This window comes from Ranitomeya imitator, chromosome 1 (genome assembly GCF_032444005.1).
Source record: "Ranitomeya imitator isolate aRanImi1 chromosome 1, aRanImi1.pri, whole genome shotgun sequence".
Taxonomy (NCBI): domain Eukaryota; kingdom Metazoa; phylum Chordata; class Amphibia; order Anura; family Dendrobatidae; genus Ranitomeya; species Ranitomeya imitator.
Window position 1 is genome coordinate 821,855,335 of NC_091282.1, and position 24,658 is coordinate 821,879,992.

The window sequence follows — 24,658 nt, forward strand, 5'->3', positions numbered from 1 at the left end:
CTTGACCATACGGTCAGTTTACCAGCACCTCATTGTCCCTGACCTGAGTGCACACCATTTTTCTACTTATCCATCTGTATGGCACAGTGTTAAGTTAAATTATGCAAACTAATGTAAATATACTCTGAGATGATGTAGCCCAGGTCGCAGCCGGTTGTCAGCTGATTCTGACTGCTGGCTTCCGGCACTTTAACCCACGAAACACGTTCGCAGCATTCCGGAAGCCCCCTTTGATGTGGGCTCCGGCGGTGAGCCTGCATCAAAATTGGGACATGTCAGCTGATTTGAACAGCTGACATGTGCCCACAATAGGTGTGTGTGGAATCGCGATCCACCTGAACCTATTAACTAGTTAAATGCCGCTGTCAGACTCTGACAGGGGCATTTAACAAGCGCATCCGGCCAGAAATGTGTGCATCGGTGTCCCGCGTCACGTGATCTGGGGACATCGGCGCGTTAGCATAACAGCCAGTGGTCTCCTTGAAACCCTGTGGATGGCGCTCATAGCAATGCATTCAGCTACATAGGGGCAATCTGCCCATTGCCTCTATGTAGCAGAGCCGATCAAGTTGTGACGGCTTCTAGCCTCCCATAGAGGCTATTGAAGCATGCCAAAAAATTTTTTAAAAAGTTTTTAAAAATATATGAAAAATAATTAAAAAAAATCTAAGTTTAAATCACCCCCCCCCCCCCCCTTTCGCCCCATTCAAAATAAAACAAAAAAAATAAAACCTACACATATTTGGTATCGCCGCATTCAATAAAAAAATGGAGATGTTACGGGTATCGGAAAATGGCGCAATTTAGGGTTTTGTTTTTTTTTTTAAGGTAACTTTTGGAATTTTTTTTCACCACTTAGATAAAAAATAACCTAGCCATGTTTGGTGTCTATGAACTCGTAATGACCTGGAGACTTGTAATGGCAGGTCAGTTTTATCATTTAGTGAACCTAGCAAAAAAGCCAAAAAATAAAAACAAGTGTGGGATTGCACTATTTTTGTAAATTCACCGCACTTAAAATTTTTTTTCCCGTTTTCTAGTACACGGCATGCTAAAATCAATGATGTCGTTCAAAAGTACAACTCCTCCCTCAAAAAATAAGACCTCACTTGGCCATATTGACGAAAATTTAAAAAGTTATAGCTCTGGGAAGAAAGGGAACGAAAACGCAAAACGGAAAAAAAAAAGCTGTGGTCGTGAAGGGGTTAATAATCATACCGCCGAACAAAAAAGTGGAATAACACGCGATCAAAAAGATGGATATAAATAAACCTGGTACCGCTGAAAACGTCATCTTGTCCCACAAAAAACGAGTTGCCATACAGCATCATCAGCGAAAAAATAAAAGTTATAGCTCTCAGAATAAAGGGATGCAAAAATAATAATTTTTTATACAAAATAGTTTTTTGTAGAATAGTTTTTTTTGTATAAAAGCGCCAAAACACAAAAAAAATATAAATGAGGTATTGCTGTAATCGTGTTGACCCGAAGAATAAAACTGCCTTATCAATTTTACCAGACATGGAACGGTATAAACGCCCCCCAATAGAAATTCATAAAAATTCATTAATTGCTGGTTTTTGTTCATTCCGCCTCCCAAAAATCAGAATAGAAAGCGATCGAAAAATGTCATGTGCCCAAAAATGGTACCAATAAAAACGTCAACTCGTCCCTCAACAAAACAAGACCTCACATTACTGTATGGGCCAAAATATGGAAAAAATTATAGCTCTCAGAATATGGTGATTCAAAAACAATTTTTTGCAATAAAAACCGTCTTTTAGTGTGTGACAGCAGCCAAACCTAAAAACGTGTGTAACGTCCTGATATTTCCGGTACCGGAGATCTCCGTGTGTGTAACACTTGCGGCACACGTGTAGCATGCCTGTGCCGCATCAGTACCACAAGGACGGGCGCCAGAGTAGAAGCGTTACAGTAAGTTCTATTCCCCAGCGGTGTGTGCTAAACATGGCTCTCATCATTCTCCCCTGCTCTGGCAACCGTAGCGATCAGGGGAGAATGATGAGTTACATTTAAGTAATAAAAGAGACAGCAGGTGGCGGCTGATGGGACTTACTCCCATCAGCCTACCCCTGCTGCTGCTAATAACAGTGACAGCAGGAGCAGCGGATGGGAGTATTCATCAGCCGCTCCTGCGCTGTAAATAAATACGGTAATAAGGAAAAAAAAAACTGCTTGGGTTCCCCTCTATTTTTGATAACCAGCCAGACAAAATTCACAGCTGGGGGCCGCAGCCCTCAGCTGTCAGCTTCAGCAAGGTTGGATATCAAGAATAGAGGGGTCCCCATGCCATATTTTTTAATTATTTAAATAATAATTTTGATAAAAAGGCTTGTGGTTCTCCCCATTTTTGACAACCAGCCTTGCTAAAGCTCACAGCTGGGGTGCTTGTACTGTCTGGTAAGGGGCCATGGATTTTGACCCTCTCAGCATAAAAATAGCAGCCCTAAAGCTGCCCATAAAAGGGACATCTATTAGATGCGCCAATTCTGGCGCTTAGCCCGACTCTTCCCACTTGCCCTGTAGCAGTGGCAAGTGGGGTAATATTTGTGGGGTTGTCACCGGTGACATCAAGCCCACGGCTTAGTAATGGAGAAGCGTCTATAAGACACCTCCGTTCCTCACGAGTCTCTCCTCCTCAGGGCTAAGTAGTACTGTACAGCCACATATGGGGTATCGCCACGTTCAGTAGAAATTGTGGCACAAATTTTGTTGCCATTTTTACCCACTTGTGTGAAAATGTAAAATCTTTGGCTAAAACAAATTTTTGGTGGTAAAAATGTAGTTATTTTGTCCTCATTGCCCAATGGTATAACATTCTGTGACACACCCATGGTGTCAATATGATCACTGCACCCCTAATTGAATCCATAGAGAGGTGTAGTTTGTAAAATAGGGTCACTTTATGGGGGTTCTGCTGTTTTGACACCTCATGGACTCTCCCAGTGGGTCTTGGCACCTGCAAACCATAACAGTAAAATCCGGCTCTCCTTCCCTTCTGAGTTCTGCCATGCGCCGAAACAGTTTACCCCCACATATGGGGTATCAGCGTACTCTGGACAAATTGCACATTAACTTTTGGGGTCTAATTTCTTCTGTTACCCTTGGGAAGATTAAAACATTGAGGGCAAAAAGATCATTTTTGTGACAAATGATTTTAATTTATTTTTACTGCTCTACGTAATAAACTTCTGTGAAGCACATGGGGGTTCAAAGTGCTCACCACATATCTAGATAAGTTCCTTAGTGGGTCTTTCCACCCAATTTTGCATTGAAAAAATAAAACGGCTCTCCTTCCCTTCCGAGCTCTGCCATGCGCCCAAACAGTGGTTTAATCCCACATTTGGGGTATCGGCGTACTCAGGAGAAATTGCACAACAAATTTTGTGGTCCAATTTCTCCTGTTACCCTTGGAAAAATAAAAAAGTTTTGGTCTGAATTAAATTTTTTGTGAAAAAGTTAATGTTTAATTTTTTTTTTTAAACATTCCAAAAATTCCTGTGAAGCACCTGAATGGCTAATAAACATCTTGAATGTGGTTTTGAGCACTTTGAGGGGTGCAGTTTTTAGAAAGAAAATATCCAAAAGTGACACCTATCATATAGACCCCTCAGTGACTTCAATTGTGAGGTGGTCCCTAAATAAAAAAATGTAAAAATGAGAAATTGCGGTTTAACTTTTAACCCTTATAACTTCCTAACAACAAAAAAAAATGTTGGTTCCAAAATTGTGCTGATGTAAAGTAGACATGTGGGAAATGCTACTTATTAAGTATTTTGTGTGATACCTGTGATTTAATGGCATGAAAATTCAAGTTGGAAAATTGCGAAATTTTCTAACTTTTCGCCAAATTTCCGTTTTTGTCCACAAATAAACGTAAGTGATGTCAAGGAAATTTTACCACTAACATGAAGTACAACATGTCACGAAAAAAACAATGTCTGGATCCATTGAAGCGTTCCAGAGTTATTACCTCATAAAGGGACAGTGGTCAGAATTGTAAAAATTGGCCTGGTCATTAACATGCAAACCACCCTCGAGGTAAAGAGGTTAAAATAGGTGGTACTACAGTTCTAGTCCTGTTCCTCTCTGAAGAGAATTTTCATATTTACTTTCCCATAGGAGCATTGCAGTGCTTAAGTCTCCTCACTTTGGCATGTCAGGCTTGACATGTCATTCTTTCCAAAGAGAAACGTTAAACCTTATATCCCGGTCAGGCGCCTCTTACCCAGCAAACCGGATCTCACACTTTGCACTGACTAGGGGAAGTACCCCAAAACAGTGATTCCAAATTGAGATTCCGGGTTTTGCGTTTATTTGAAGTCTTGTGGCAAGACTCGTTAAAGGGTGAATGTGTATTTTTAGGATTGCTACTTCCAATAGATGGCACTAGAGTTTTAGTCTTCTAAAGCATATACGAAGCCCGAGATTATTGAAATAATTTTCTAATGTAATTTGTGTTTTACCTTTTTCTTTAAGCTCGGCCCTCAAACATGTACTTTCAAACCCATGATCAGATTGGCATGATTAGCTCTGGACCCAGTCACGTGACTGCAATGAACATTCCAATTCCTTTCAATTTGGTCATGCCACCAATGCCTCCACCAAGTTACTTTGGACAGGCCAATGGACCAACTGCAGGTATTTAACATTATAAACGATTAAGCTCATAAAGCTATTCTGTACTTGACTTGAAAAAAGCCTATTGTCCTGTAGTTTTCAATGGATTGTGAAGACTCTTCTGATCGGATCTATAGAAAGCTCACCATTTTTTGGCATTGTCAGGTAGGAGATATGCAGATGCCCATAGAACATATGTGATTCATCCAGACCAGGGGTCCTTAAGAGCCATATTTAGCACATCTTATAGTGCTGATAGAGGGCCATGAACCACATCCAATGACTCCCCCGCCCCACAGTAGTGACACCCAGAGTTCCCCATTACCGGTTTAATGACAGTCAAAACTTCACCATAGAAAGCACACATGCCTTGAACCTCTCTCTCTTATAGGCAGTATAGCTATATCTAGAGGTTTCCACTTTACCACTATTCAGTATTCTCGAGTCAAACGCACTCACCACAAGATCGCATCCAGCTTCAAGCACCATTCTAACTGGCAGTATCCTCCTATCTCCACCTCACCATGTATATCTTCTTTTCTGCCTTGTTATATTGGAGTAGTCCACAGTAAATTAGGCGTTTGGAAGCGCTCAGGTGGTAATGAGGTGGCAGCTGGGTTTTTGCAGGTTGTAGACTTTCCTGAAGAGATGGGTCCTCAGATACATCTGATGTCTTCAACTGCAGAGGACAATCTCTGATATGTTGAGGTAGTGCTTTTCTTTAACCTTTTTCTGCTATCGGATGGAATAGTACGTCCGATGGCAGGACCCCTGCTTTGATGTGGGCTCCAGCGGGGAGCTTGCATCAAAGCCGGGACATGTCAGCTGTTTTGAACAGCTGACATGTGCCCGCAATAGGCACGGGTGGAATCGCTATCTGTACGCGCCTATTAACTAGTTAAATGTCACTGTCAAACTCTGCTGCCTTTAACACTCAGCCGCTTTTAACAAGCGCTTCCAGGCGGAAATGGGATTGCACTTGTTTTTGCAATTTCACCGCAATTGGAATTTTTTTCCCCATTTTTTTAGTACACGACATGGTAAAACCAATAGTGTCTTTCAAAAGTACAACTTATCCATCCAAAAATAAGCCCTCATATGGCCATATTGGCGGAAAAATAAAAAAAGTTATGGCTCTGGGAAGGAGGGGAGTGAAAAACGAAAATGCAAAAACCGAAAAAAGCTCCGGGGGTTAATGCTTGGGAGAAATTGTGAAGATGGTTGTGTGAGAAACACAAATAGAATACAGGTAGAGATTGTGTGGAGAGTCATTTTGATATTAGGACGGATATGTATGGAGAAGTCAGTATTGAACCTTCCTTGTAAGCCATCGTTGGTATTTTAAACTGAATTCTCTGGTTACGGTAACTGAAATCCAGTAAAGGAATTGGCAGAGAGGGAGTAAGGAAATAAGCGATAGAAGAGCAGTAAAAATAGGGCACCAAGGGTAAATGGTGAGTTTGAGGGAGATAAACGGCCACAGAAGAGGATGTTGCAGTAGTTTGGGCTAGAGATGAGGGCATACACTAGCATTTTTGATGACTGGGTTGAGAAAAGGTTGAGTTTGGGAAATAATTTTGAGTTGGTATTGGCAGGAGGTGACACTGTTTTGGTCGTATACGGTAGTTTGAAGTACATGGTAGAGTGGAGGGTTACACCGAGACGGCAGCTCTGACAGTGATTGGCTGAATTTATGTCTAGAGCAGTCAACGACAGGCTTTGGGTGCAACAGACGGGTTGTTGCCTCTGTTAGCAACCACATGTTTTTTAGTCCCGGATATTCCCTTTAAGCTGAAGGAAATCTGTATGCGACTGGAGTAACCTAAATTGACATGTTTATTTTCATCTGAATTTCACCCAGGTTTTTTTTCCATGTGGGAATTGGCAGAATCTCACCAACTTTGCTATTATAATACATTATTGGTTTTCCATATATCTTTATGAGCACATTTGCTTGAAAACTAGAACAGAATGAAAGGTATTCAAAGTATTCTTCTCTGTGATAGACATTGTACTGATCAAGCCTGTACTTTCTATATTGTTAGTCTGAGCAGGATTTTTTTTTATTGCGAGCACCTCCTTAGTGTAAGGCAAGTGCCTGTTGTCTGCAGTTTCTCTAACATCATGTCCTCCCTCTATCTGAAACTAAACCTGTCAAAAACTGAACTCCTCGTGTTCTCTCCCTCTACTAACCTACCTTTGCCTGACATTGCCATCTCCGTGTGCGGTTCCACCATTACTCCAAAGCAACATGCCCGCTGCCTTGGGGTCATCCTTGATTCTGACCTTTCATTCACCCCCTACATCCGATCACTGGCTCGCTCTTCTTACCTGCATCTCAAAAACATTTCTAGAATTCGCCCTTTTCTTACTTTCGACTCTGCAAAAACTCTTACTGTTTCACTTATTCATTCTCGTCTGGACTATTGTAACTCTCTACTAATCGGTCTCCCTCTTGCAAAACTCTCCCCGCTCCAATCTGTCCTGAATGCTGCAGCCAGGATCATATTCCTCACCAACCGTTACACCGATGCCTCTACCCTGTGCCAGTCATTACACTGGCTACCCATCCACTCCAGAATCCAGTACAAAACTACTACCCTCATCCACAAAGCACTCCATGGCTCAGCACCACCCTACATCTCCTCCCTGGTATCAGTCTACCACCCTACCCGTGCCCTCCGCTCCGCTAATGACCTCAGGTTAGCATCCTCAATAATCAGAACCTCCCACTCCCGTCTCCAAGACTTTACACGTGCTGCGCCGATTCTTTGGAATGCACTACCTAGGTTAATACGATTAATCCCCAATCCCCACAGTTTTAAGCGTGCCCTAAAAACTCATTTGTTCAGACTGGCCTACCGCCTCAATGCATTAACCTAACAATCCCTGTGTGGCCTATTTATAATAAAAAAAAAAAAAAAGGTTCCTCGCATCATGTTCTCATACACTTTATGCAGTATTAGCCCTCTGTGTCTGTACTGCTACATACTTAGGCAGGTAACTGGTTCATGCAGCTTTACATGAACACCTGAGCCTTACACTATAGCTGGTCCGAATAACTAAAGCAATTGTTACCATCCACCTCTCGTGTCTCCCCTTTTCCCCATAGTTTGTAAGCTTGCGAGCAGGGCCCTCACTCCTCCTGGTATCTGTTTTGAACTGTATTTCTGTTATGCTGTAATGTCTATTGTCTGTACAAGTCCCCTCTATAATTTGTAAAGCGCTGCGGAATATGTTGGCGCTATATAAATAAAAATTATTATTATTATTATAAATTGACATTGTAAGATTTTTGGCAATCCTTTTCAACATGCTTTGCCTGCTAACTTTTGTGTTTTGGTCCCTTTTTTTGTGTCAAGAAATGTTTTATTCTTATGTTTTAAAGTGTTATTTTACTCATCTTTCAGCTCATTCATACATTGACCGTATTTCGCAAGGTCGTGGAATGCCTAAAGGAAAAGCAACTCGTGGTGGACGCCAGAAACCGAGAGGCATTGGACTTCAGGGCATGAGTCAAGGAAATATGCCAAATAGTCAAGCCAGTCAAGATGTTGTGTCTCAGCCATTTTCTCAAGGACCTCTAACCCAGGGTTACATATCTATGAGTCAGCCATCACAGATGAGCCAACCAGGACTTTCTCAACCAGAATTATCACAGGTATAGAAGTTGTTCTAGAATTTAACCCCATCCTTACATTTGCAGTATATATGCCATCATCGGGAAGTACTTATTACTGATTCGGTATATATATGTCAGCGTGGTCTCCCGCTCACAGGAGGCTGTGCATTGCTCCTGACACTTAAACCCGCAAAATACTGCAACAGATGTAAATTGCCGCATTTAGCAGGCATGCAGCATATTATAAATATAGTATATTTTATATTTAGATATAAATATGGATATATATTGTGTGTATGTATACTGTATATACTTGAGTATAAGCCGAAACGCCTAATTTTGAGAAAAAAAAGGGAAAACTTATTGACTCGAGTATAAGCTTAGGGTGGAAAATGCAGCAGCTACTGATAAATTTCAAAAATAAAAATAGATACCAATAAAAGTAAAATTTATTGAGACATCAGCTGGGGCCGATACCGCAGGGTGTCGACTGTCATTTACAGTCGACACCAGTGGGAATTTCAGTCGAGTGGCGGGTGATATACTTATTCCTCAGTGCCCTTAACCCCTTAGTGACCGGGCCAAATTTTTTAAATCTGGCCAATGTTACTTTGTGTTAATAACTCTAGAATGCTTCAACAAATCCCAGTGATTTTGAGATTGTTTTTTCGTGTCACATTATAATTTATGATAATGGTAAATTTAGGTCAATGTTTTATTTTTTAAAAACTATCAGAAATTTGACAATTTAAAAAAAAAAATAACAATTTTCAAACGTTGTAGGAGTATCCCTTTAATCCATATAGTCATACTACAGAGAAACATTAAAATAACATTTCCCTCATGTCTGCTTCATATCGGCACCATTTGTAAAATGTTACCGTATATACTCAAGTATAAGCCGAGAATTTCAGCCCAATTTTTAAGGCTGAAATTGCCCCTCTTGCCTTATACTCGAGTCATTCCCAGGGGTCGGCAGGGGAGGTGGAACAGCAGCTGTCTAATTATACTCAACCTGCTCCAGTGCGGTCACTGGACGTCCCTTGTTCTCCGGGCGGGGACAGCTTCTTACTGTATTGAGCGGTCACATGGTGCCGCTCATGACAGTAATGAATATGGACCCGACTCAACTCCCATAGGGGTGGAGCATCCTATTCATTACTGTAATGAGTGGTACCATGTGACCGCTCAATACAGGAAGAAGCTGTCAGCGCCCGGAGAACCAGGGACCGTGCCAGGAGCAGGTGAGTATAACGGGGGCAGCTCACGATATTCACCTGTCCCCCGTTACACCGTCGGCGCCGCTCCGCCTTCTGCGTCCTCTGCAGTGACGCTCAGATCAGAGGGCACGATTTGTGTGGAAAGCGGACAGGTGAATATAGCAAGTGCTGGGGGCCTGAGCGACGAGAGGTGAGTATGTTGTTGTTTTTTTTTTTTTGTTTGTTTTTATCGCAGCATATGGGGCAAATATCTCTATGGAGCTTCTTATGGGGCCATGTGCAGCATTACATGGGGGCAAATATCTCTATAGAGCATCTTATGGGGCCATGTGCAGCATTATATGGGGGCAAATATCTCTATGGAGCATCTTATGGGGCTATAATCAGCATTTGTGCAGCATTATATGGGGCAAATGTGTCTATGGAGCATCTTATGGGGCCATAATCAGCATTTGTGCAGCATTGTATGGGGCAAATGTCTCTATGGAGCATCTTATGGGGCCATAATCAGCATTTGTGCAGCATTGTATGGGGCAAATGTCTCTATGGAGCATCTTATGGGGTCATAATTAACATTTGTGCAGCATTATATGGGACATATTTTAATACGGAGCCTCTTATGGGGCCCATCATGAACTGTATGGAGCATTATATGGGGCTCCTGATTCAATATGGATATTCTAAAACACTTAACCTACTGATGTCTCAATTCATTTTACTTTTATTGGTACCTATTTTTATTTTTAACATTTACCGGTAGCTGCTGCATTTTTCACCCTATGCTTATACTCGAGTCAATAAGTTTTCCCAGTTTTTTGTGACAAAATTAGGGGGGTCGGCTTATACTCGGGTCGGCTTATACTCGAGTATATGCGGTATTTTATTTTGTTAGCCTTTTAGGAGGTTTAATAACATAGCAGTAATTTTTCGTTTTTTCAAGGAAATTTACAAAATTTTATTTTTTTGACGTTGTTGAGGGTCCTATATATAGGAAAATCTCCAGAAGTGATACCATTTTAAAAACAGCACCCCCCTGACATAAGTTTATTTATCCTTCAGTTTTTTCTGGAATTAATGTAAAGTGGCATGCCAGGAATGAATGTGTATTTTTGCCACCTAAATGTTGCTAACTTCTGAACAGGTCGCTATAACCAGCAGACTATGGGTAAGTTCACACAGGGCGTGTTTGCGGCATTTTTTGATAATTTTCAGCTGCTTTTTACAGTACCAGCAAAGATTATGAGATTTCAGAAATCTCATGCACACACATTGGTTTTTTTTGTCATCAGGATTTTGTGCTTTGCTGCTTTTTTTGGACATGGAGCATGTCACTTCTTTCAGCGTTTTTGCAGTGTTTTTCACCCATAGGCTTGAAAGTGTTGAAAAAACGCTGCCAAAACGCAGGTACCATTATTAGTAACATAGTAACATAGTTATTAAGGTTGAAGGAAGACTTCAAGTCCATCTAGTTCAACCCATATCATAACCTAACATGCCCTAACATGTTGATCCAGAGGAAGGCAAAAAAGCCACATGTGGCAAAGAATAAGCTCAATATTAGGGATAAAAAAAATCCTTCCCGGCTCCACATACGGCAATCAGACTAGTTCCCTGGATCAACGCCCCGTCAAGGAATCTAATATACAGGTCCTTCTCAAAAAATTAGCATATAGTGTTAAATTTCATTATTTACCATAATGTAATGATTACAATTAAACTTTCATATATTATAGATTCATTATCCACCAACTGAAATTTGTCAGGTCTTTTATTGTTTTAATACTGATGATTTTGGCATACAACTCCTGATAACCCAAAAAACCTGTCTCAATAAATTAGCATATTTCACCCATCCAATCAAATAAAAGTGTTTTTTAATAACAAACAAAAAAACCAACAAATAATAATGTTCAGTTATGCACTCAATACTTGGTCGGGAATCCTTTGGCAGAAATGACTGCTTCAATGCGGCGTGGCATGGAGGCAATCAGCCTGTGACACTGCTGAGATGTTATGGAGGCCCAGGATGCTTCAATAGCGGCCTTAAGCTCATCCAGAGTGTTGGGTCTTGCGTCTCTCAACTTTCTCTTCACAATATCCCACAATATCCCACAGATTCTCTATGGGGTTCAGGTCAGGAGAGTTGGCAGGCCAATTGAGCACAGTAATACCATGGTCAGTAAACCATTTACCAGTGGTTTTGGCACTGTGAGCAGGTGCCAGGTCGTGCTGAAAAATGAAATCTTCATCTCCATAAAGCATTTCAGCCGATGGAAGCATGAAGTGCTCCAAAATCTCCTGATAGCTAGCTGCATTGACCCTGCCCTTGATGAAACACAGTGGACCAACACCAGCAGCTGACATGGCACCCCACACCATCACTGACTGTGGGTACTTGACACTGGACTTCAGGCATTTTGGCATTTCCTTCTCCCCAGTCTTCCTCCAGGCACCTTGATTTCCGAATGACATGCAAAATTTGCTTTCATCAGAAAAAAGTACTTGGGACCACTTAGCAACAGTCCAGTGCTGCTTCTCTGTAGCCCAGGTCAGGCGCCTCTGCCGCTGTTTATGGTTCAAAAGTGGCTTTACCTGGGGAATGCGGCACCTGTAGCCCATTTCCTGCACACGCCTGTGCACGGTGGCTCTGGATGTTTCCACACCAGACTCAGTCCACTGCTTCCTCAGGTTCCCCAAGGTCTGGAATCGGTCCTTCTCCACAATCTTCCTCAGGGTCCGTTCTCCTCTTCTCGTTGTACAGCGTTTTCTGCCACATTGTTTCCTTCCAACAGACTTACCATTGAGGTGCCTTGATACAGCACTCTGGGAACAGCCTATTTGTTGAGAAATTTCTTTCTGGGTCTTACCCTCTTGCTTGAGGGTGTCAATGATGGCCTTCTTGACATCTGTTAGGTCGCTAGTCTTAAGGTACCTTCACACATAACGATATTGTTAACGATATCGTTGCTATTTGTGACGTAGCAACGATATCGTTAATGAAATCGTTCTGTGTGACAGCGACCAACGATCAGGCCCCTGCTGGGAGATCGTTGGTCGCTGAATAAAGTCCAGAACTTTATTTCGTCGCTGGACTCCCTGGAGACATCGCTGGATCGGCGTGTGTGACACCGATCCAGCGATGTCTTCACTGGTAACCAGGGTAAACATCGGGTAACTAAGCGCAGGGCCGCGCTTAGTAACCCGATGTTTACCCTGGTTACCATGCTAAAAGTAAAAAAAACCAAACACTAGATACTTACCTACCGCTGTCTGTCCTCCAGCGCTGTGCTCTGCACTCCTCCTGTACTGGCTGTGAGCCGGAAAGCAGAGCGGTGACGTCACCGCTCTGCTTTCCGGCTCAGACAGTACAGGAGGAGAGCAGAGAAGCAGAGCGCAGCGCTGGAGGACAGACAGCGGTAGGTAAGTATCTAGTGTTTGTTTTTTTTAACTTTTAGCATGGTATCCAGGGTAAACATCGGGTTACTAAGCGCGGCCCTGCGCTTAGTTACCCGATGTTTACCCTGGTTACCGGCATCGTTGGTCGCTGGAGAGCGGTCTGTGTGACAGCTCTCCAGCGACCAAACAGCGATCCGGATCGTTGTCGGTATCGCTGCAGCGTCGCTTAATGTGAAGGGGCCTTTACCCATGATGGGGGTTTTGAGTAATGAACCAGGCAGGGAGTTTATAAAAGCCTCAGGTATCTTTTGCATGTGTTTAGAGTTAATTAGTTGATTCAGAAGATTAGGGTAATAGGTCGTTTAGAGAACCTTTTCTTGATATGCTAATTTATTGAGACAGGTTTTTTGGGTTATCAGGAGTTGTATGCCAAAATCATCAGTATTAAAACAATAAAAGACCTGAGAAATTTCAGTTGGTGGATAATGAATCTATAATATATGAAAGTTTAATTGTAATCATTACATTATGGTAAATAATGAAATTTAACACTATATGCTAATTTTTTGAGAAGGACCTGTATATAACCTATAACATTCTACTTTTCAAGAAAGGCATCCAGTCCCTTCTTAAATTTTAGTAATGAATCACTCATTACAACATCATACGGCAGAGAGTCCCATAGTCTCACTGCTCTTACAGTAAAGAACCCGCGTCTGTTATTATGCTTAAACCTTTTTTCCTCCAAACGTAGAGGATGTCCCCTTGTCCCCGTCTCAGGTCTGAGTAAAAAAGATCATTAGAACGGTCTTTGTACTGTCCCCTCATATTTATACATTAAAATAAGATCACCCCATTAGCATTCGTTTTTCCAAACTAAATAGCCCCAAGTGTAATAACCTATCTTGGTATTGCAGACCCCCCAGTCCTCTAATAATCTTGGTCGCTCTTCTCTGCACCCGCTCTAGTTCAGCTATGTCTTTCTTATACACCGGAGACCAGAACTGTGCACAGTATTCTAAGTGTGGTCAAACTAGTGACTTGTATAGAGGTAAAATTATGTTCTCCTCATGAGCATCTATGCCTCTTTTAATGCATCCCATTATTTTATTTGCCTTTGTAGCAGCTGCCTGACACTGGCCATTAAATGTGAGTTTGTCATCCACCCATACTCCCAGGTCTTTTTCATTGACGGTTTTGCCCAGTGTTTTACAATTAAGCGCATAGTTATACATCTTATTACTTCTACCCAAGTGCATGATCTTACATTTATCCCCATTAAAGCTCATTTGCCATTTATCAGCCCAAGCTTCTAGTTTACATAAATCATCCTGTAATTTTAAATTATCCTCCTCTATATTGATTACCCTGCAGAGTTTAGTGTCATCTGCAAATATTGAAATTCTGCTCTGTATGCCCCCTACAAGGTCATTAATAAATGTTAAAAAGAGGGCCCAATACTGACCCCTGTGGTACCCCACTGCTAATAGCTACCCAGTCCGAGTGTGTTCCATTAATTACCACCCTTTGTTTCCTATCCCTGAGCCAGCTCTTAACCCACTTACACATATTTCCCCCTATCCCCATTATTCTCATTTTATGTATTAACCTTTTGTGTGGCACCATATCAAAAGCTTTTGAAAAGTCCATATACACTACATCTACTGGGTTCCCTTGGTCCAGTCCGGAACAAACCTCTTCATAGAAGCTGATCAGATTAGTCTGACATGAACGGTCCCTAGTAAACCCGTGCTGATACTGGGTCATGAGGTTATTCCTCTTCAGATACTCCAGTATAGCATCCCTTAGAATGCCCTCCAGGATTTTACCCACAGTAGAGGTTAAGCTTACCGGCCTATAATTTCCGAGTTCAGTTTTTGTCCCCTGTTGAACTATTGGCACCACATGCGTTATTTGCAGCATTTTTACTGCAGAAAGTCAATGGACATTAGCATGGACAAAGAGACGCAACAAGAACGCAGTAAATCCGCACCTAAACCTGCATTTTTACCCCAGCTTCTTTCCTGCCAAGAAGATCAGGTTTTGCTGCAGACAAAAAAGCAAAAACGTCCTGTGTGAACTTACCCTAAAGCTATTATTTGGCCCTAAATTGTCATGGAAACCATCAGGACCACACAATCAAGATCTCAGGGTGCCCATGGGGTTAAAGAGGAAACCCCCTCACTTTGTTAACCATTTATATGATGTAGCCATTATTTATCACAGCACCTAAGGGTTTAAACAACCATAGTCCGTGCCAACACTGATCGTGTCTTATACTGCAAGTTGCCAACTATAGTGGACAGCCGACAGCTGTTGGATTGTCACCTGTATGCGGCAGAGGCTATTCTCTTATATCTCAGGACATATTGGCGGTGGTCATTAAGGGGTTAAATAGCAGCGCTGAGGAATAATGCCCCTTAACGTTTGCCCATAAGAGGCTTATCAGCGGTTAAGGGGTTAAACACATGCTGCTAAGAATGAATGAAGAGAGAAAGCAGAGGTCTTCTAAGAGATGAATTCAGTAAGGAATCTGAATTGTAGATCCTTTTAATTCTTCTAATCCACATTTTGTCAGTACATATGGTATATTTTACCGTTCCAGGATAGCTACCTTGGTGATGAATTTAAGTCGCAGATTGATGTGGCGTTATCGCAGGACTCAACTTACCAGGGGGAGCGCGCCTATCAACTTGGAGGTGTGACTGGACTGTCACAGTACTAGTGTGTAAGTTACTATTTCTACCGAAGAGCAGATCTTTCAAACGCTTATAGAGAACTAAACTTTCATTTTGTTTTCCTTTAGATAATATTTTACATCATGGAAAGTTATGAAACTTGGCAAATCCTTTCTTAACAACTGTCTTCAATCCTGCAAAAAGTGCTTACAATTAGTTTCCAAACTTATGCCTTTTCCCAGTTTAATTAGCGTTTTTTCGGACTAAAAGATCCATAAGACGCAACTACGTTATAGAGGAGAAAATTAGGAAAAATATTTGAAGCAAAAATGTGGTCTGTTCTGTACTTAATATTCCCAGGGTAAATATGGTCCCCTCATCCCCATCCTGATACACATGGCCCCTCTCATCCCTATCCTTGTAAGCATGGCCCCCCTCATGCCTATCCTGGTAAGCATGGCCCTCTCATCCCTATCCTGGTAAGCATGGCCCCCTAATCCCCATCCTGATACACATCCCCTCATGCCTATCCTGGTAAGCATGGCCCTCTCATCCCTATCCTGGTAAGCATGGCCCCGTCATCTCCATCCTGATACACATCCCCTCATCCCTATCTTGGTAAGCATGGCCCCCTCATCCCCATCCTGATACACATCCCCTCATGCCTATCCTGGTAAGCATGGCCCTCTCATCCCCATCCTGGTAAGCATAGCCCCTGTCATCCCCATCCTGATACACATCCCCTCATCCCTATCCTGGTAAGCATGGCCCCCTCATCCGTATCCTGATATGATTGGCCCCCACCCCTATCCTGGTATGCATGGCCCCATCAGAAATTTAAAAAAAAAATAATAATAATAATAATTACACCTACCTTCCCGGTGCTCCCTCATAGCATCTTGTTCTGATGCCAACAGCTGCTTTATTTTTGTAAGCAGCACATGGCAGGGACGTCATGCGCTGCTTGCAAGCTGAAGAGCAGCTGCCGGAATACTTGCTGCTCTGCACACCGGGACTCTGTGCGTGGAGAGCAGTGAGTATTTAGCAGCGGGCACAGGAGTTAGCCACAGCAGCCGGCTCCTGCCTCTGTGACCCACTGCTCTGCCGATGCCACTCTTCCACCTCCCCACCGCAGTCATAGCCGGTATATCCAGACTATAAGACACATCCCCCAATTTCCTCCACATTTTTGGAAGAAAAAAGTGCGTCTAAGGGCCCCTTTCCACTTGTGAGGAAAACGGACGAGTGCAATCCGATAAAAAATCGGATTGCACTCGGACCAATGTTAATCAATATGTGACACTCCATTTGCGATTTTTTTTCCCAGCCGAAATCGGACTGAGAAAAATCTGTGTCGGCTGAGAAAAAAAATCGCAGCATGCTGCGTATTGGTGAGATTCTCGGACGAGACTCGCCAATGCAAGTCAATAGGTGCGAGAAAAAAAACGCACAGCACTCGCACCATGCTTTCTAGGAAAGTTCCCACGATCTATGAACAGCCAGCAGAGGGCGCCTCACCGCAAATGAAGCTAAATATAGCTCATTGATCTATATTTAGACTCATTCCCCGGGGTTTTGCAGCGAGGAGTAGCATTGCATTAGCAAAGCTCCTGGCTGCAAAATGTTTTAACCCCTTCAGAAGGATTTACATCGTTGGACTTTACAGATCTGTGGAAGGTAAGTATATTGTTGGTTAATTTTTTTTTTTTGTCACAGAACGAGGGTCTTCACTGAGTGGATTGGGCGTTAAATAAAAAATTACAACAACCTTTGTTTTTATTTCATTAAAATAATTTTTAATGTGTGTGTGTATTTTTTTTAACCCTTTCTTTCAATTGGATTAATAATGGATAGGTGTCAATTGACGCCTCTCCATTATTAATTAGGCTTAATGTCACCTTACAATTGCAAGGTGGCATTAACCCTTCATTACCCCATATCCCACCGCTACACGGGAATGGGAAGAGAGTGGCCAAGTGCCAGAATAGGCGCATCTTCCAGATGTGCCTTTTCTGGGGTGGCTGGGGGCAGGTGTTTTTAGCCAGGGGGGGGGGGGGCAATAACCATGGACCCTCTCCAGGCTATTAATATCTGCCCTCAGTCGCTGGCTTTACTACTCTGGCGGAGAAAATTGTGCGGGAGCCCACGCCAATTTTTCCCGCCATTTAACCCTTAAATATAATAGCTAGAACGCCCAAATTTTGCATATACACACTACTAACATTAGTAGTGTGGAATATGCAAAAAAAAATGGTGATATGAGATGGTTTACTGTATGTAAACCAGGTCTCATATCATGTCGGGTTTGTGAAGGAGAAAGCAAAAGCCGGTAATTGAATTACCAGCTTTAAAGCTATCTAGCGCTGCATTAAATATATATATATATATATATATATATATATATATATAGGTGTCTCCCTGACATATATATATATATATGTATATATACCTATTCTATGTGTATATATCTACTCTAATCTAACCTGTCACTGTGATTTTACTGTACTCTGCGCTGAATTACCGGCTTTTCAAAGGAGACCCGTGCGTAAAAATCGGACAGCAATACGGATGTCATACGGATGTTGCGATAAAAAAATCGCATGACACTCGCATGGCACTCGCAGACGTTACATCAGTTTTTTCGGTCCGTAAATCGGACCGTTTTTTTCTCACACAAGTGGAAAGGGGCCCTTATAGTCTGAGAAATACGGAACTTGCCTACTGCTGCATTGATATGAGAACCTACGCATTTGCAGTACAGATGATGGCAGTGAAAGGGTCAGCTCAGCACATGTGTCTGCATGGGAGGTGACCCTTTATCTTCTGTATTTGTACAGAAATTAAAAGAGTCTGGTAGTTGCAGCTAAAGGCAGGCAATTTAGACTGGTGAAAAGCACTGGTCTGAAGCTACTTACATGCATAAAAAAAATTTTGTGACAGAAATGAAGAGAAAATCTTAAAGTTGATTTGCAAAGTTCCATAACTTAACATGCTGGACAAACAAAAAGTTAAAATAAAGTTTTATGTTTTTAAGTCAAGAACTCATTTCACATTGATCTACATTTTCTGATGGCAATAATTTTTTTGAGGTTGTCTGAAACATAACTGAATTTAATATTTAATGTGAAAAGAAAAAAATCCTAAGCACTTTTCTAATATACTTCAAGTAAAATATAACTACTCATCTGACTCTACCTTCCTATTTGTGTTATTTTTTCTCTCCCCTCACATCTGATGAAGTTTTGTTTAAAAAAAAAAAAAAAAAAAAAGAGGGAAAAATGGGGATTTCTTTATTCTTCATTGGGGGACACAGGTATGCTGCTGGCACTAGGTAAAAAAAGTTGGCTCTTCCACCGACACACACAAAGCTCGTCAGTTTAAGCTTAGTGTCTGTAGGAGGCAGATCTGGAGATCTGTCTTTTTTCCTACAGGGCTCTTTGTTTTTTCCATTAATCTTTTTCCTTTTTGTCTTCAAGGGCAGCAGGGTGTAATTTCCACTCTGCCTTCCCACTTACATGTGACCGAGAACAATGTGGCATCTCTACACTGTACACTTTAATCTCGCCAGGCAGAACCCTATCCCATGCCACTTCACTGAGTCCAGGGTGATTTTGTGGTGGGTGCCTTATTCCCCACCCTAGCCCCCTCCTGTGAGCGGGCTGTGAGGAAGACTGTGGTCCCTACCACTTGGGACCTGACCCCTTTTCAGGGGCGACACCGTCTGCTGCACCGTCAAGGACCATGACTGTGCGGGAAGGCGGACTCCTTATCAATATCAGGGACCCCCTTTTATCTCAAGGGGGGCCCCTGATGCCGTCCTCAAGAGTGTGAAGAAGGAATCAAGACTCGCCTATCAGGTACTGTCCCTCTTCCTTCACTCCAGCAGATCCCACATGGGTGTCCTCCCCTAGCAAGCGTGACCGGGGCACCAGCGTTTGCACACTGGTCGGTGCCTAACAGCTGTGCATCCCGGCTTTGTGCAGGTCCAGGCGCACTATCCCGCCCCTAGGATGCAAGCTGCTGAACAATTTTTAAAAAAAACGGCCGAAGATACACAGTGTCCGAAGGAAAGGGTTTTTATTTTATTTTTTTTCCCAGCCCTGGGCCGGACGGTTCCTGGCAGGCAGGGCACCGTCTCTGCTGCGGCCTGCCCCAGGAGGTGCTGGAAGCGCCGCGGCAGGTCCCACGTTGGTCTCTTCCCCAACTGAGCCTGAGCGGGGCACCAGCGCTTTTCCACAGGCTGGTACTAGATGTCCTGGCATTGTGCATGTCCAGACGCAGGACGCTATTCAGGTAATTGCACGCTAATGATGCGCTCAGGTGAAAAAGGATGCAAATCCCTGATCTCATTGACACGGATCGCAGCTTCTACACAGCTTGAGGTTGGCCAAGTGCCGGTATGGGAGACTGGCTAGGCGCCAAGGGTCAGTAGGAGGCATCAATGAGCTGTATCAGGTCCCCCATTTTAAATAGGGTCTGACCGCAGTAAGAGCACTTTGGCTCCAGCTCTCCTTCCCGTGTATAATGTAGGTACAGCAGCAGGGAAGAAGCAACAGGCCAACCAGTGGAGCAGAGAGGGTCGTGAGTGCACAGCTCCCGAGAGGAACAGTCTTAAAAAAAAAAAAAAAAAATTGGTACATCCTCCGAATCTGTTTCCGTTCAGTAAACAGCCGGTCATGAGTGATCCTCGTGAATGTTCACAGGCATACCTCTAACAAGCCTTGTTAATGGGGATCTTTCCTTGTTGTTTGTTGCTAGGAAAGGCTTAAAAAAGTTAACGCAAAACTCAAAATATTGGGGAGCGTGGGCTTTATAAGACCCCCGGCTGGGCTAAAGGCTTCATTTACTTAAATGTTGTCTTCAGGATGTAAGCTGGGCCTTGGACCCTTCTAAATTATCTACAGCACAGAGCCTCATGATTGGGCTTCAGAGTTTATCGTATGCAAGCAGGCTTTTTCTTCATTTTTGTGGTAGATGAACACTCAGACTGGACAACAATGTAAAAATCTATTTACTCCAGAGGGCACATGGTGTTAATAGTACATTGTCGTTATGAAAGTCTGCCCTCCAGCTGCGCTTAATTAGTTTTCTCTTTCAGGTGGGGTTAGTCTGACAATTGAGATTTACCACCCAAGGTGAAGGTTTACCTTTACTGAGATGAATTACTCTCTTAAATGGAAATCTGAGTTGAGCCTCATAGTGCCTCATGGCCGCACTTTTAAGGCGGCGCCTCATGGCGATGCTTTTATGGTGCTTCACGGCAGCACTTTTATAGCGGCGCTTTTTTTGCGCTTCGTATTGCTTTAATGTTGCTTCATGGCATTGCACCTCGTAGGGCCTTATGGTGTCTCTGTGCCTAATGGGTGTCTTTGCCTTGTGGGGGTGTCTTTGCCTCATGATACCTTATGGTGCCTCATTGTAAGGTACCAGTTGCATAACTTGTTAGGGTCTGACAGATCCAAGTTCACCAACTGTACACTGCAAGTCAAGGTTACCAAATTCAGGGGTAGCATTCGTACAGCCAATGGGGGCTTGGTCCAAGCAAGTGCAGTTTATGTTCCTTCTACAAGTTGCACAGAGATCATAATCTTAAAATTTCTATCCTTCTCCAGCACTGACTGTGCAGGACAGACCCTGACTACTCATATACAGCTGAGTCAACCCCAGCTTGAGAAAACAAAACCGCATTTATCCAGGGCAACCAATGATGCTCACAGTTCTTTGCATATGACCATGTGCAGACTCCTCCCAAGTGGAGTCTCTGGCCTGTCGCTGTTTAGCTCCAAGACACATGCAGTCTGCTCTGCTTTCCAGCAGTCTGGCTCCCTAGGTGCCTTAAGTAAGACCCTTTAGGCTATGATTCAACCCAGTTCTTCCTGGGTTTGCTACAACCTGAAGGGGCTGTACAGATTCTTGAGTTGGGTAGTTTAGAATTGAGGCTATTAAACCTCTGGTTCCAGATTGCTATATATGAGTCTAGGAGGTAAAGAATGTGCATAATCCTGTTCCAATGCACATGAAACACACAAAATTTCCGGAGGATAGTTCTCAGCATAAAAAGGAGTAATGTTGTCAATGGTGCCAAAAGGCTTTAGGGAGATTATAGTAGTTATGACAACGTGCTTATCGAAGGAGGAAGCCATAGTGATGCCTTACCTTGATTATATCGGGATCATGGACCGATCTGTTGAGCGCTGCAGAACTTAGTTGGCAGAGTTGGGGACAACCTTGACAGTTAGGTTGTCTACTTTTTAATTATTATTTTTTTTTTTTTTTAAGAGTTAGAAACTGAGTGTAAGTCTTCCCTTGTCTTCTCATAAACTTGGGGAGTCATAGTTGTTGTCTCCCAGGGGGAAAAAGGTGTCCTGCGAAGTGTCAAAATTAATAAGCAGTCTGACCACACCTCTAAGGAAGGCATTATCACTGTTAGAAACGAACCTCCAGTTGTAGCATGGTCACAGATATCCACCTGTGTTTCAATGAAAGATTCAATTCCTTTTAAACCTAAAGAAGCCTAAGCAGTATATAACAAAGCTCCTTTCATCTATACAAAGTCACGATGTAAATGTATTGTCATACAAACAGAGTAATTGTAGCTTACATAAACTATTAGGTTCTACTCTGCTAAGATCCTTAATGGCAGGTCTGATCAGTTCAGGTTGTGGAGTCTCACCCTTTATCTTAACAGCACCTCATATAAAGTGGGAAGAGAATTGCAAGCATACCTCTACCAAGCATTTGATGGAACACTTGGTTTCTGCCTCAGACAAGATAGTTTTGGTTAAAACATCCCTGCTGGTAGCCTTACCATCGGCCCGTAGAATAAGTGACATCCAAGCTTTATCAGCAGAGCCTCCATTCACTTAGGTTCTGGATCATAGGATAGTTTTGAAATTGGACCCGGGTTATCTCCCTAAGGTAGTGTCAAAATTCCATAGGTCGCAGGAGATTGTTTTGGCATCTTTCTGCTCTAATCCTAGGAATCCCAAGTAAGATTAAACTACATACCTTAGATGTCAGCAGATGTTTACTGCAGTATTTAGCAATCACAGAACCTTGGAAGAAAGATTGAGATCCTTTTTGTATCCTTTCAGGGGCCTTGGTGTTAAACGAGACCTTAGCAAGATGGGTCAGAGAGGCTATTAAATGAGCTTATGTGTGTAGGTAGGGCTGTTCCAGAATGTCTGAGGGCGTCCACTACACTGGAGCAATGGCTGTATCCTGGGCGGAGAAGGCGGATGTCTTCATGGACCAGACCTGTAAGGTGGCCATGTGGTCCTCTCCATCTACCTTTTATAAGTAATGTAGACTGCATTCCTGATCTCATGTTTGGTCACTGTGCTGTGCTGATCTTATGCTGTGGTCCCTCCCTAATATATGATTAATTCTCTGTAATTCTCTCATTGGTGCGGTCAAGAGTGACAGAAAAACATGTTTATTACGGTACTTACCGGTAATGTTTTCGGAATCCATGATAGCACTCTTGTATTCTCTCCCTTTTCTAAAACAATAACCTTCAGGTTGGTGGGTGCTTTTTTTTTTTTTTTCTTTTATTATACTCCCCTTTGATGTTGGTGAAAGTTAGTTAAAAATAGAGATATATGTTTATATGCAGGTATGTACGCTAACCTGGGAGTTCCTCTTGTGCTTTGTAAACCAACTGATGCGGAGAGTGTTACCGCCCTTTTTATCTTGAAGGTTTCCTGTCCTTGAAGGTCATATCCCCTCTCTCATTGGTGGTCTCATGGGTTCCGAAAAGATACATTACCTTAAAGTAATATACATGTTTCTTCCCTATGCCCTCCCTCCTTTCTTTGCGCGACATCCTTTCGCTCACTATATTGTTTTTTAAAAAATCCATTAACGGCACGCTCTTGCCAGCCATCCTATCATCTGCGAGGCTTGGGCACTCCCCCTTCTCTTCCTATCGGCGACGTAGGTTCATAGCCATGAGTCATGGTCTGCCTGCTGTGCTCCTTCCTCCCTCTCTCTCTGTCAGGACACTGGTATCGGTGATGTTTTCCTCTGGCTGCAGCGCTCTGATCTGCATCGCACAGGATCTCCCATCTGCTGGACTCTGGCACAGAACGGTACTTCCTTCCACAGCACCTGGCTTCAGTCAGCATCCAACCCCTGCAGACCAGCCTTTTCTCTCAGTGCCTCCCTGCACAGAGCTGTCCTGGGACCTCTGGATCACCTTTCCTCCGGGACCGTGTAGGCTCTGTCCAGGCTACTTTTTTTCTTGCTAGGCACCCTCATCAGCAGTATACCCAAGGCCTTCACAAATGCCCAGACCTGGGGAGTCTCTATCCCGTCTCCCCCAAATGCCTGCGCCATTTGAAAAAGAAAGTGGCCCACAGGTCAGGCTTTGGCCTTCTGCCAATCTTGCACTTCTTCTACCTTACTGGCATCACGGGAACGCCTCATGAGGAGTTAACACCCAGCCACCCAGAGTGGGCTGTGGCTATCTCTGTCTGTTGGACCTCACCAGGGTTTCTCAGTGCATGGCCCAGGTCCTTAAACATCTGCCCGCTGCCACCAGTGCTCCGATCGCTCCTCAGGACGATTCACAGGCACCCCGTCACCACTCTCACAAAGGAAGATCCAGAGTTAGATCTAAGAAGCAGACATTATTCAAACTCCGCATCCAGCACTCCAGCCTGTCCACATCCTCCAGGTTACACTCGATGTCCCATGCCTCCTCCCTGGAGGTGGCCCTGGTGTCAGACTCTTATTTCGGTTCAGATTCTGAGCACATAAATATCCAGCATATGGTTGACAGCCTTATATCTGTAGTAAACCAAACCCTTACTGTTAAGGAAGATGAGGGTTCTCTTCAGGATCATTCCATCTCCTTTAAGAGAGTGAAACGCCGTTCCCGACGTTTTCCAATCACGAGTCATTTGAAGTGATATTCGTGATACACTGGGAACATCCCAAGAAACAGGGCAGCACGGTGGCTCAGTGGATAGCACTGCAGCCTTGCAGCGCTGGGGTCCTGGGTTCGAATCCCACCCAGGACATCATCTGCAAAGAGTTTGTATGTTCTCTCCGTGTTTGCGTGGGTTTCCTCCGGGCACTCCGGTTTCCTCCCACATTCC

General features: G+C 43.2%; 1 protein-coding gene across 2 annotated transcripts in view; it reads left to right on the plus strand.

Moving 5' to 3' along the window:
- Positions 1 to 24,658, plus strand: part of UPF1 (UPF1 RNA helicase and ATPase) — a 143,018-nt gene that overhangs the window by 111,682 nt on the left and 6,678 nt on the right. For both annotated transcript variants that reach the window (XM_069740264.1, XM_069740272.1), the window contains exons 21-23: positions 4,501 to 4,662; positions 8,052 to 8,302; positions 15,485 to 15,607. In XM_069740264.1, coding sequence (XP_069596365.1) covers positions 4,501 to 4,662; positions 8,052 to 8,302; positions 15,485 to 15,604 — 533 coding nt within the window. In that variant the 3' untranslated portion in view covers positions 15,605 to 15,607. The remainder of the gene's footprint in view (positions 1 to 4,500; positions 4,663 to 8,051; positions 8,303 to 15,484; positions 15,608 to 24,658) is intronic.